Source organism: Tubulanus polymorphus, chromosome 3 (assembly GCF_964204645.1).
Source record: "Tubulanus polymorphus chromosome 3, tnTubPoly1.2, whole genome shotgun sequence".
Classification (NCBI taxonomy): domain Eukaryota; kingdom Metazoa; phylum Nemertea; class Palaeonemertea; order Tubulaniformes; family Tubulanidae; genus Tubulanus; species Tubulanus polymorphus.
The window spans coordinates 9345742-9359434 of NC_134027.1; the positions used below are offsets into that span (position 1 = coordinate 9345742).

Consider the following 13693-nt stretch of genomic DNA (forward strand, 5'->3'; position numbering starts at 1 on the left):
CCCGAAAATGTCAGAAACCAGACTTTCAAGATCGAGTACGGTATTATAATTATCCCATCACACCAGTAAAGTACCATTAAAGATCAAGTTTAAAAAAAAAGGAATATTTGACTTGTTGACTCGGCATGTATGAATTCGAACAAAAACTGTCTGCTACAAATGAAAAAACTCACACAATCCATGAATGTATTGGATCTATATTTATTTTACCAAAAACTTATGAAGAAAACATAAATACATGTATATGTATAGACATGTATACACGAATAGCTTACGCGATCTGTGACATATTTTGAAGATGATAAAATCTTTGCAAAGTAACTATAATCCATCTACATTTCATACATACAAAGAATCTTTAATTTTCAGAAATCTTCAATCATCTAAATATGATATCAAATCAATTGCAATTGCAGGGGTAGAAACTTCACAACTTTTTTTTTAACGAAAGGCAAAAGTACAAAAAAATCATTAAAGATAGCGAAAAATAAAAAAAAGTCGAGAATCTTGCACAAAGGTTGGCTATGCAACTTTAATTGGATATTGTCAAATTACTGAATCTAAACCTAAACTAAATACCATACATAATGCATGGTGTATTTAAACATAAAGACAATGTGAAAACCTCAACACTTTTCCTGAGTTTAGCTAACAGTCAAAACATACATGCGCTATAGTGATGAGCAAGCATTAAAACATAACATCCAGAAGACAACTTTTTGCTTTACTAATAATAAGGCTCTTCTCGTAGTTTCATCTCACACAAGAGGAATTAAGCGACTATATCTTAATACCACATAAACCCCGACAAAAGCTACATGTCAAGGTAATTGCTTGAATATGTAAGTACGAACAAAACCTTAATGAAAAATATACCTACAACAATTATGAGATCTGATAGTGGAATGATATATCATTTTCTAAGAAGCCTAAAAAAGATGTGAATGCTGTACATGTGTAGTATCAAAATGATGCTCTCAGCATCTATTTCATCTTTAATCAAGGTGACATAAGATATCAGATACACTACCATTAAAAATCGATTAAAAAAAACTCTATACTTGGAGTATTTCACCAAATATCTTCTCATAGTCCAGTAATTAAATATTACTTCAACCATTCTAACGCAATTGAAAAAGTCAAATATACTCTGGGCTTTTCAATGCAATAGCGATTTAGGACAGAAAAAAATTAGAGATGCTGGCTCAATTAATAGATAAATTAGGCAGGCATGGTCGAGTTCTACTGCAACCAAACCAAATAGAAAAAAATGTCTTTAGAAATATCAAAGCAATCATAAAACTATATAGAGATCACGCTAATCCGGTATTACAGCAATTGAAACAAAGCAACATCGTCCATTAAACATTGATTTACGCACAAAGAAATTGCAACATATACATATAGATGTACGTATATAGTTCTTGTTTATACATATTGGCACAAGGAGATCGTGTCAGGAAGAGGGGAGGAAATGCTTTAGTACCATAAGCTGCCATCTAAATGGAAACCGAAAAAGGGTTTTTACTGTAAAATCATAAAACATCTTTTTCTAAGTACACGCCATCATGGCAGTGAATTGATACTTCAAATGTATAAGCACAGTTAGAATTAGTGCGTAAACGTTTTAGTAATAATAATCAACCGTTAAAAGATATTAGAAATACGCAATAAACTGAGATTCGACAAGGTTCATAATATGGTTGGCACAAAATATTTTCCAGACAACGAATTCTTTAAAACAATACATCACAACATAACAGTAAGCAAGTGTCCGTCAAAAGTAGCTCCAATCAGGAAAATTCATTACTCATATGTAAACCACAATAAGACAGTGGCCTCGTTCTTTCACAACAAAAACAACAAGAAAAGGGCATATTTGGAAAGAGTTAGCATTATTCTTTATGAATTCTTTTTATACCAGTCGATCTTAGCATGTTTTTGGTTTGGACAAAATGGAAGAAACAGCGAATACAAGTGCATTGTTTTTCCTTCAGCCTGCAGATATTTGTTATGCGCCAACGAAGAAGCTCAGCAAAGTCGACCAGGGAAACCTTAATGAGTGATCACCTTTTGCCAAACGAATATATATATATATACATAAAATTGTTTATAGCACGAATATTATGAAGGTATTCATATCATATCGCAGTCAGCAGTCACCAGGCATCACAAAATCACATCTATAATTAAGCGTTTATCATTTATTTAGAGGAAGAATTCCGAATTTCCATCACGAAGCCGACGTATTTTGAACATTGTCCTTCAACGACGTGCCGATCTCGTCGAGATTTTCGATACTGCCTTTCGAACGTATCTTGGCGTGTATTTTAAAGAATTCCGGTTGATTTTCGCCATCTTCCTCGGCTACATCATTGACAGATGATTGTTTATGTTCATACTAAAAAAAAAAATAAAACAAACTATATCAACTACCAATTGACATTTCAGTTTAAAATTAGATTACAGTACAACTTGCGTTAGTCAGTTGGCTGTTAGTCAGAAAATCGGACCAGTGTAGGTCCAGAATTCTAACATTGCATTGATGAAATTGCATTCAAAACGTAGATATCCGAGTGCTAAACGTCATCTTCTTTCATGTACCTCTTTAATTTTATTGGCCTGTTTTTCCAGTTCTAATTCGAAACTTGTTCGTTTGCTTTTCTGAATTTCAACCTGTTCTTTCCTCTTCTGCGAATCCCTTCTTTTTTCCATCTTCAATTGCAATTCCGTCTTCTGATTCAACACGTTTATTCCCCTGAAAAAAAAGATGGAAAACATCATTCCAAACTTATGCATCAAAGTGATGATGTATGCATGAAAATCTAATTCTGAAAGAGAAGAGAAGTTTTGAAGGAGCTGAGTGTAGATATGACCAGATTAAGAAAAATGTGACATTCGATGACAAGAGCAACACGTTTCAACATTCAATTATTACTCAGGTTCAATGATTAGTATTGAAAAATTGATTCTAGATCATTTTGGTTCCAATTTAGATTCCATGAGGTAAGAATAACATCACGTCAAGTGATAACTGCATGACAACAGTCACCTTGGAAATAGCCAGGGTTTTAATTCGAATAGCTGGGTGGGGCTGTCAATGTGGTTCATTAGTACTTTACCTGTACTAGCACTACGTATAGGAATAGAAACATCATCAAAGCTCTTATGTCAGATATATATAGTAGAAGTCTGCGCATAAATGATGAGGAAATATTTGAAAAAAGATTTAAAAATCTCCTAGGATATATTGCCTAGAATTCTACCCACAGAGACTTACATTTTAGAATTATATAAAAGTTGTCGATGCAGTTCTTGGTGATCTTTTGACTCAGCGCAAGGATTCGGTAATTTTTTCGGTTCTATAAGACCCTGAGGTTTTCCGTTGTCCACATCAGGCAACATATTGCCATCGTCATTCTGATAGTCGGGCTCCGGTTCGGGTACATCTGGAAATGGATGACCTGGAAAAAAACAAGAAAAATTAAGCCCACTTAGCCTACAAGCCAAAACTATATTTTCATATAGACCTGTTCAGATATATCGTAAGGAAACTTCAATTTTGAATTTTCACACAAGCCAGAAATCCAAAAGTACAAAGCAAAGAATTGTAGTAGATAAAAATACTGTATAACAAAATATTTGTATTTGTACCTCATTCACATCCTAAAAAAAACTGAAAATATTCAAAGAGCTTAAATAATTATGTCGAGAACACTCTAAATATGTCGAGTAAATATACATTATTAACCCTTTGAACCTGGCTCATGACACAATTTTGTAGTTTATAACATACTCAAACACACTAAAATGATAAGAAAAAATCATTTTGTTTCCCTTGCTACATCATACCCATTTTGTCGGAAAATTTGAGCTGTTTGAGCTGTGAACAAGAGGGATTAGCTACTAACTAAGACTTCTCATCACCAAAGTCACCGCGATAGGTACAGAAAGACACCTTATAGCATTGCGCGGAAGGATGACTAAACATTTCCCAACAAACATTAGACATTATTTTTCTCAAACAAAAGCCCCACTAAAAGTGCTTGTGTTCCACAGTTGTGAGTTAAGTTGACCGTAGAGCAATTTCAATGCTTAACATTTATCATGCATAGATACTAAAAACATACATAAAATCCTAAATTCAATTTGGTAGGATCTGACGTTAAACAATAGGGCCTAAATAGCGGAATAAAAAGATATAAATAAACCATGGGTATAGATTGCAATTAGAGACATCTAGTCTGTGTGTGTGTGTGTGTGAGTGGAATATCAATAGAATTTTTCCCACGATAAGAATTTAGAATTTCCAAAAAGTTTTTGTACCTACAACAACGATACTTCAATCAAAAAAGGGTTACATGATACGAGTGTGACAAATAAATGCGTATGAGGATGTTTTCCCAATATTGTTGATTTTTGTACAGGAAATACTGGAAGCACGCAATAGTATTGTTTATAGAAGATAGAATCGAGAGGATGGGCATCTTTCTGTGGTGACTAAAAAACCAACGGCGCTCGCTGAATAATCAGTGGAATATAATAGGGAAGCAGCTTCGATTATGTGCAACGTAAGGAAAATAAGGCATCCGAGTAATAACAATAACCACGAGACAGATGAACCAATATATATATATATATATATATATATATATATATATATATATATATATATATATATATATATATATATATATATATATATAGCAGATGTAAAAATATATCAACTTTAACATAACACTAATAAAGTAAATCTATGGTCATATGATACTCTTAAACTGCAACTGCATGTCACACTTAGTATTCGCCAGTTATCTGTGAAGGCTGAAAGCTATCCTTATTGTCTACGTATTAGGCAACATATATCGTTAATACATATCTAATCAAAAATTGACAATCAAAACGTGTATTGTACGTGATAATTCTAACGCCGAATGTGTTTCATAAGCAGTTTTCATTTGAGTTAGAGCTGAAAAAAAATCATTAAAATTCTTTTTCGTGTTTCACTTTTTTACATCTACTGTGTGGCATTGACAGGATTAATGAAAGCGTTACAGAAATGTAGAGTTGATACATGTTGAAGCAACCCACCAAGTTCGACAAGTTTCCACAAAAATATCTAGGGGAACTACACTAAAAGATTGATCCCTAAATGGTTAAATGGGAATCCCTATGGATCCATTACCTACCATTATCGTGATTTCGGAACTTATTCCGGTACGAATTATAATGATGATACTTAACGACAAAAGGCACCAGGGAACACATTTTGGGATCACATTTTAAAGTCGTTTCAAAATGTAACGCATTAACTATTTTGAAGCTAATGCACGATTTGAATGTAGTATTTTGGAATGCAGAATATCGAAGAATTTTTTCAACCGAAACGTGGAAACTTGAAGACACAAGCAGATTGAGGAAAATTCACCTTGTTGCCATTCATCAAAGCTTATCATAACTGGAACTTGAAAGCAGGGATCATCCGCATTGGGGCCATGGTGATTGTACCGGTCATCCGGAACAGGACTATAGCTCTTTCGCGGGCTCAAAGGAGGGATAGGACTGTGGCCTATTCTTGGGCTTTGAGGTGCCGGGCTATTTCTTGGGCTCGGCTGAGGTGCAGAACTCTGACCAATTCTTAGACTCAAAGGAGGGAGAGGACTGTGGGTTCTCGGGCTCATAGGAGGGACAGGACTGGAGATATTTCTCGGGCTAAATGAAGGGACAGGACTGTAGTTTCTCGGGCTCAAAGGAGGGACAGGACTGGAGATATTTCTCGGGCTCGAAGGAGGGCTGGCTGTATTGGGAAAGAATTCCTGTCCTATCAGGCACAGACCTGGAGACCCGACGGGGCTGATCGGGGGCGACATTCCAAAATGATGCTTTGACGGGAGCATTATATTTCTCACAGGAGGACTGCACGGCGGAGTACGAAATTCATTTTTCGGTAAATTACGCGGACTGGACGGTGGAGGAGAGCCGTATTGGTAAAAGTCCCTACTACTACCGCAAGAGACAGCCAGCGGGCTTTGAGGCGGGGTTCGAGGAATCGGAGAATGAGGGCTATGTAGAGGTGAGGATCGCGAGGTTGGAGACCGTGGACTCATCGGAGGCGAGCGAGCGGGAATCGGAGCAAGGGGAAATTTAGGACGGTGTGATGGACTCGAAGGAGGTGAAGATAAGTCGACAACATGCTGCTGCTGCTGCTGCTGCCGCTGTTGGTGAGAATGAGCTGGAAAAAAACACCGCATAACAAAATATACATTACTCAATCGTAAAATATAAGGATAATTCATAAGGCAAAGATGTGAAGTTGATCTCTTCAATAAAACATGCCTTCCCATTGTATTGATATCATACACCCCTAAAACCTGCCTAATTCGGGAAAAATGATAAAAATCTAAATCTTCCACATTCAATGGTGCTATAGTAGAACTCGCTTAATTCGGATTATGACTTATTCGGATGAAATATCTGGTCCACTTAACCTGGAACCATGTTAACTATTATTCATAATTCAGATCTCACTTGATTAATCTTAATTTGAAGAAATCTGGGCAGTCACTAGTCATCCGCATTACTGTATGATAATAACAGAAACATTTGAATGAAGTTGGGTTCAAGGTTAACCATTTCCGTAAGATTTAGCTTAACCCGACCAAGCTAATATAATAATAATAAGCCAAGACAATTTTGGGGATTAGCGATGGTTTGATAAAATGAGAGAATCATAAATCAAAACAAGGCAGATATAAAAGTCTAGAAAAAATGAAAATCAATACGTTTGAAAGCTAATTGTCGATACACGCAGAATTGGGATGGAGACAGCTTGATCTGTTATATACAATACGCAGTACACAGTGGACGTGTGATCGATGAAATCAAAACAACAACATTTTTTATTAACAAAACAGCGACGTTGCTGCCAGATCGATTCATTTACCTCCTGGAAGATTCGCTTGCATACGATGCATCGCTTCTAATTTTCTCAAGTGCGCTTCTCTTTCGCTCTGAAATGATAAAGATAAACGGGGTCTTCAGCTTAGATTAGTCGATGTTTCGTTCGCCGTGTAGTTGAATTGAAGATTTACCCGCAACCAACACTTAAGGCATTTCACTATTGCGATATTCAGGGATCTTAGGGGTTTCCCCAATTACATTTTTTCATAAATTTTTCCTACCCCTAAAAATTTCATATTGATACATAGAATGTATCATTCGTGTATACTTGGTTCGGCTGGGCAAACTAGACCGGCTTCCAGGTCAGAGTACATCCCCTGCCCCAGATACACAAATCTCTGTTAGAGAACCAGATGCAACTTCTCTTGATTCACCCTGAAACCCAAACAACGATCTAAGGCCAAGGCCAACCAAGAACAGGCAACGTAGGCCCATTCAAAGTTAAGAAGTGTCAATCATCAATAGCATCGACAAAATGTTTTCATAATGTTTATATAACGTGTAGAGAGACATTTAGGCATGTAACCTAAAATTTCAAATTCCAAGGAAAATCTTATTCTGAGACAATTTTTCTGATTTTCCATACTTTTTCCATAGCCATAGAAAAAAACAAACAAAGTTTCCATAGCTTTTCCATGGCCTGGAAACAAATTCACATTTTCAAAAAACCTGTAAGAACCCTGGTTATTCATTCTAGAATTTGAAGAATATCCAGTCAAAATTCTAACTCACTGATGAAGGTGGTGTACATGGAGTGGGGATTTGATAATTACAGGTCTATGAGTCCTTGGTTGATTGGGCCAGGAAAGATGTTTTGCCTCACACCAATATGAACGAATATGAACAAACGGATACCCAGCGGTTAACTACAAAACAACTGGAAGGCTATTCGCATTTGTTGAATATCTAACCTTTCTGATAATTCATTTAAAAAAACTTTTTGATCACCATCAATATGTTTATGCTGAAACCTAACTCAGCTCAGTTGTCGACGAGCTATTCCCGTTCATTGTAGTGTTGAGCCCGTAAGGCGTTTAACTAGATTCCCTTGTGGGACTATTCCACAAATACAATATAGTGATATCAAAAATAAACAAACAAAAAATGAAGAATTTATCGAAACTGTAGCATCATGAAATAAACAAGTTCACACCCAAAACTTGCTAAAAAGATTGATTGGTTCAGACCACATTTTCCTGGTTTAGCCTATTCCTCTCAGGCCAAGTCGGCCTGACTAGACGGTATATGATGAGTAGCCTGGCAAAGTCCGCAAATTTTCAATAGAAAAAAATGTATCTTTTGTCCATCTTGATTTTGAATTTAGTAAACTTGTAAAATCACATGATTTGGAAAAAGGTTTGAATAAAAACTATCACAATTTTCACTCTTATGTTTTTCTGTAGTCCTTCCAAGGTTTTACCTGGAAAATGCTCAAATAGTAAATGAATTCAAATTTTTTTTCCTGTTCCATTTTAAAACGCCTTTTTGAAAAAAATTGTCTTTCTCAATTTCTACTTTTTTCACTTTGCCCTTCCGCTTGTTTCTTGAAAAAATCTGTCTCCAAGTAATTAAAAAAAGGCCTAAATAGCGTGCACTGAAGAACTGGGTCCTAAGATCTACCACAAGAAACAAACTACTATAATACAAGTCAACACATCTGTCAGAATACTTCAGTAAAAAAAGCTGTTACAGGTAGCACTATAAAAGCAACATTCAGACAACAGATGGTGACTCATAATGACACAACGCTGTGAACACCAGCAAACGGGAAGCTGTCTGTCTGTGTATCAGCAGTGTCTGTCTGCCTATCAGCAGTCGCCATTATCCTATATCGCGTTTTCATCATCTGAATCATCTACTGCTGAGATAGATTCGGCCGACAGTTAACGAGGTGTTAGATTATCTTCTAATCAAATAATTCATAATTTATACACTCGCGAGTATCTCTAACATGTGCTGCACTAGTGACATCCACAATTTCATTCGGAAAAACATAGCTTTGTAGGAGTAAGCAAGAAAGAAACAGGATTAGGCCCAAAATACAGTAATATGAAGATTCCAGCCTCTATTCAGCGTTGGAATACTGTAAATATTTTCGAGTGGGGGTTACTGTTTTGAGAAATTAATCCGAACCTGTCTGACAATATTAGTGAAAAGGCTGGTATTGAGTTTAGTTTTTAACCAGCCATTAAACATTGCCTCCAATTTACATGTCACTAAATCATGTTTCACATCGAGTACCTAAGTAGTCAATAGTTTTAGAAAGCTTTATCTGCATTTTTATGGGTTTTTTAAAATCGCATGAATAATTTATCATCAAGTAGAAATGTGATGCCTAATACATGATCAGGCCCATGCTGAGTGGGGGTTCAGGGAGAGCCAACGGATGCCTGAATTTTCCCCTCTAAAAGTCAGTGTGAAAAAATTTGGGTCAAGATTTTTCGAAATTTGGATACAATTTTCATGTTTTTTTTTTGCTTTACGAAAAGTAATCCATTCTCCAGTGATTTATCCAGGTACTCAAAAAATGATGTTTAAGATTTGTCCTTCGTCAATAGGAAAGTGATCCTTTTTACGGTGAAAAATCAGTTCCACAAATGAGTAGATTTGATTACTTATTGAGAAAGCAGCTTCAAAAAATGGCTACTTCTGGTGCACGACTATTGTTTCAGTATCGGTAAAAGTAGTTAGAATAGAATCACCACGAGTGCAAAGAGTTCTGTTTCAGACTGGAGGCAGCGCTATTATTTTATACATCGATCGTGCGTTATCAATATTTCATCGAAAAAAAAAACCCTCCAGTGATACTTTTTTCAGCATGACACTAATCGCTGACAGTTCTTTGAAACGACTTCCATAGAAATAGCTCAATACCGAGGCAGCATGGACAATAAATTCTCTAATCTATATCTTACCATTCCTAATTCTGAAAGGACTTTTCCAGAATGTGAATCGAAATAGCCTAGGACTAATATCTTTTTAGTGGGACACTAATTGCTGACAGTTGTTTGATTGAAACCACTTCCACGGATATACTAGCTCAATACGGAGGCAGCATGGACAAAAAATACACTGATCTATTTTTTACCATTCCTAGTTCTGAAAGCATTATTCCGTGTGAATAGAATGGAGGGACGGGTTCTCACGATTCCTACTTCCTATGAAAAGGGCATAAGACTCATTGGTCGAATAATCTAAAGTATCCAGCGGACACACTCGTACTACAAATTACTAGAATCAAAGATTTACTTACTTTGAAATTTTCTGGCAACAATTTCCCGACTTTTCTCTCTTCGAACTGAAATGTAGACGATGATAGAAATATCACTCGAATGCAGGCTTATATATCGCGATACAACTGAGGCGAGTTGTACGTAACCAAACAGGATATGAAACGATGTAAAATTTCATTCAACTGAATTTGCATGAAATACTGCTATTTCACAGATATGACGGCTATGTGATCATAGTCTGAATACATGTATGCCCTTATATAGTTATAAAACACAGGCCATTATCAAATCCATAGTATATTTAGTGCTGTTTTCCTGCAATAATACCCTTTGTGACCTGATAGATAACCATTTTCCGATGTAAAAATAATTGCCAATCGATCGTGCGTTCTTTTTTCTTGTTGAAAACCCAGTCCGTTTCAGAGAATTTACACATGTATTTGCAGTAAGCCTTGTTCCAGTATGATACAAGAAGTCCACTCGAATAATGGCTTTTCATTTTGAGACAAAATCCTATATATTTACACCAGTTATATTACAGAAATTATATAACAGGACAGTTACATGCATAAAAATGGGCATTCTAAGACAGTCTCAGTAAGATTAATGACAAGCGTCGGACTGCAAAACTTACAAATTACAAATTTACTATTCAATCAAACCATGATCATATAGGCCTAAGTTATCATTCTCCAAAGCTGCTCATTTCTAAAGCCGCGATTGAACGGACACGATTTGGCCCTGGCCAAATTGGCACATTGGCCCGGGCCAAAAATGCTCGTTTGATCGCAGCTTAAATCAATAGTGTCTACTACAAACCATCTCATACTGCTAGCATATATCATTTCACTGATATTTATTGATACAATGATTACTGATAGATTATTGCGAAACTATAGGCCTACTGTAAACCCTCTTTTCATATCACCGGTTTATTTTCGAAAAAAACCTACGTTACCGATGACTTGAAAAGTAGGGAAAGGGTTAAGTATCATTATTAAATGAGATAAAAGGTCCACAGATGTACCAGGCACTTTTAGCTTTTAACTATTGGACAAAATTCTATTGATCCGACTACGCATTAGCAATGTTTCAACAACACTTAACGTCTGGAGGAGTCATGTATTATTAGTTTCTGGCCTACCATATTAACCAGTAGCCATTAAAGATTTGAAATTTGTTTCAGTCCTGTGAACCATAGAATAATACCTTAAAGTTATCTAGGCTAATGGATTTATGGAACAGAAAAGAAGGCCTATAACTGTAACTATTGTAACCTGACATATCTAAAAACATGTTTTGATCGACGGTACTTATACTACATGGTACTTATACTACACGCATAGGGGACACAACGCAGATGCCATTAGCAAAAAATTCCTGTTTGGCTTCAAAAAAGTATAAGCTAATACCAAAAGCTTGCCTATTTCCGGTTGTTGACATAAAAAACCTCCAGATTAAGGTGCTTAAAAACGATTAACAATTTACTTGTCTGGTATTTGCAACAAAAGCTACTTTACAGGCTAAATCTATCGTTCCATGGTATGAATTTTGAGGCGAAAAACTTTCATCCTAATGTACTTGATACCAAAATACATTCGTTGATATCCATATGGAGGCTGCCTGTGGGAGGGCCTGTCAGAATCAGTCTAAAATCATGGGCAGAGCTAGGAAGTACGCTAAAATATGATCAGTTCCCCAATTGGCATAATGCGGACTTCCCAGTTAACAATGCAGTAAATCAAGCAGATTCTGGTCTTAAATGACAGTGGTTTACAAAACTGCAGTCAGTGCCTGTGGTCTGTAGTATCATAACGGTAGTAAAAGTGAGTTGATGGTCCATTTCTGCATATACATTTATGGCACTGCTCTGTTAATGGTCAATTATACACTAGGCTTCACTGAAGTCTGAACTCAATTCATTCCTGATCACCAACCTCAGTAGTTCAGTGAGATGAGGTGTGATGCTGTTGCATCCACTAGTGACTGAGTGACAAAGTGACAAGTGGATTCAAGTCCTGCTGGCTGTTTACAATGTGCATGCAGCCAACACTTCAAAGGCCTTCCCATCGCGAGGTTAAATGAATAATCCAATAGGGTAAGTATTGGAAAACCAAGATCCAACCGTAAAGCCAAAGAAACAAACAAACAAACCAGTGGCAGCAGAAACATACCAGCATGTGTTATAAATGGAAAACTTAAAGCCAGGATTTCAAATCAACTAGGCCTAAATCTAAGCACATAGTCTCCCTGGGTTGCATTTTCCTAATCTGACCGGACCTACTTTATGTAAATCGGTATGACTGCAGTTTAGGTGTCCCTAATGGTATGTACCTAACCTTACCATAACACTATTCTTTAATAACACTAGCGCCACCCAGTGGATAGGTGACCCAAACTGCAGTTAGACCAATATCTAAAAATGCACAAATGCCAAATATTCAACCGGTATGGCAGTAGGTCTAGTAAGTGTGGAAACTGTTGTAGTGACTAATTCATGAAATCTTACCCGGTCATCTTTATTACCAAGATGACCAATTTTATCATCGATTTTGCTGGCAAGATGATAAGAAGATAAGATGACCTGAAAATGATAAAAAAGAGCATTTTTGTCGGCAATTTATCCTACCTTTAAATATTTGACAGGTACATATCCTACGGCGTTATCTTTGAGCGCACGAGCTCCCCACCATACTTTATTCTCTTGTTCGAGCACTTCAAATTTGTCTCCTTTGGAAAAGCTGAGCGCATTTGCACAGCCACCACCAGCACTGGCAGGTCCATTTTTCGACGACGACGACGGCGCTTTGAAAGACGACACCGCTTTGTAAACTTCCATCATTAAAATATGTCTTCAATTTTCTTCCGTTTGTTAAAAACGACGGTAAACCGCAGTTCCCTCCACTCGATTACCGGGATGTATTTCAGTTAGACATCTTAAACATTGCAGCAATACTTTACCATACTTTAACCAGGAAGTGAAAGAGTGAAATCTGATCAAAATGATAAAGTAGATGGCAGCATGTATCGGCCATTTTAGAAAGGGTGGCTCCTAGAATATCCAATTTGAGGCATCCATATGGTTCACCCAGCACTGGCAGGGGTTGTCTCCACCAGCGATCTCCGTCGCTCTATGATCCTAGGGTACATCAGACACTAAGATTCTTGGTGAACCATATGGCAGCCTATATGTTGAGTTTCCAAGATTTTCCCACGCGTCCTGATATGCTCATTTGTAGCATTGATTGATAAGATTTGGTCACAATAAAAAATACATCGCTTTAAGAGCTCAGTTAAGAAACATTTTGGCTGATGCAATCGCACCAACCATTGCGTGCGTAGTAACGTAGTAAATAGTAATTCACGAATGAATGGCTACCGCGAGGAGTTCATTCATAAAAACCTCGACCAATGAAATCGTGGCAATTTGGGTGGGTCATCAAACGACTGTATCGATTGGCTGAATGCCGATCTACGTCATCGTCAGTTGTAAATAGATG

General features: G+C 36.7%; 1 protein-coding gene across 1 annotated transcript; it reads right to left on the reverse strand.

Annotated features, from left to right (window-relative positions):
- Nucleotides 1-202: 202 nt before the first annotated feature.
- LOC141902708 (uncharacterized) lies at nucleotides 203-13155 on the reverse strand. Its single transcript, XM_074790551.1, has 6 exons — nucleotides 12823-13155; nucleotides 10214-10258; nucleotides 6944-7010; nucleotides 3281-3464; nucleotides 2605-2758; nucleotides 203-2401 (listed from the first exon to the last, which is right to left on the reverse strand). The coding sequence occupies exons 1-6, from the start codon at nucleotides 13033-13035 to the stop codon at nucleotides 2234-2236; spliced, it is 831 nt and encodes a 276-aa protein (XP_074646652.1). The 5' UTR covers nucleotides 13036-13155; the 3' UTR covers nucleotides 203-2233.
- Between the last annotated feature and the right edge of the window lie 538 nt (nucleotides 13156-13693).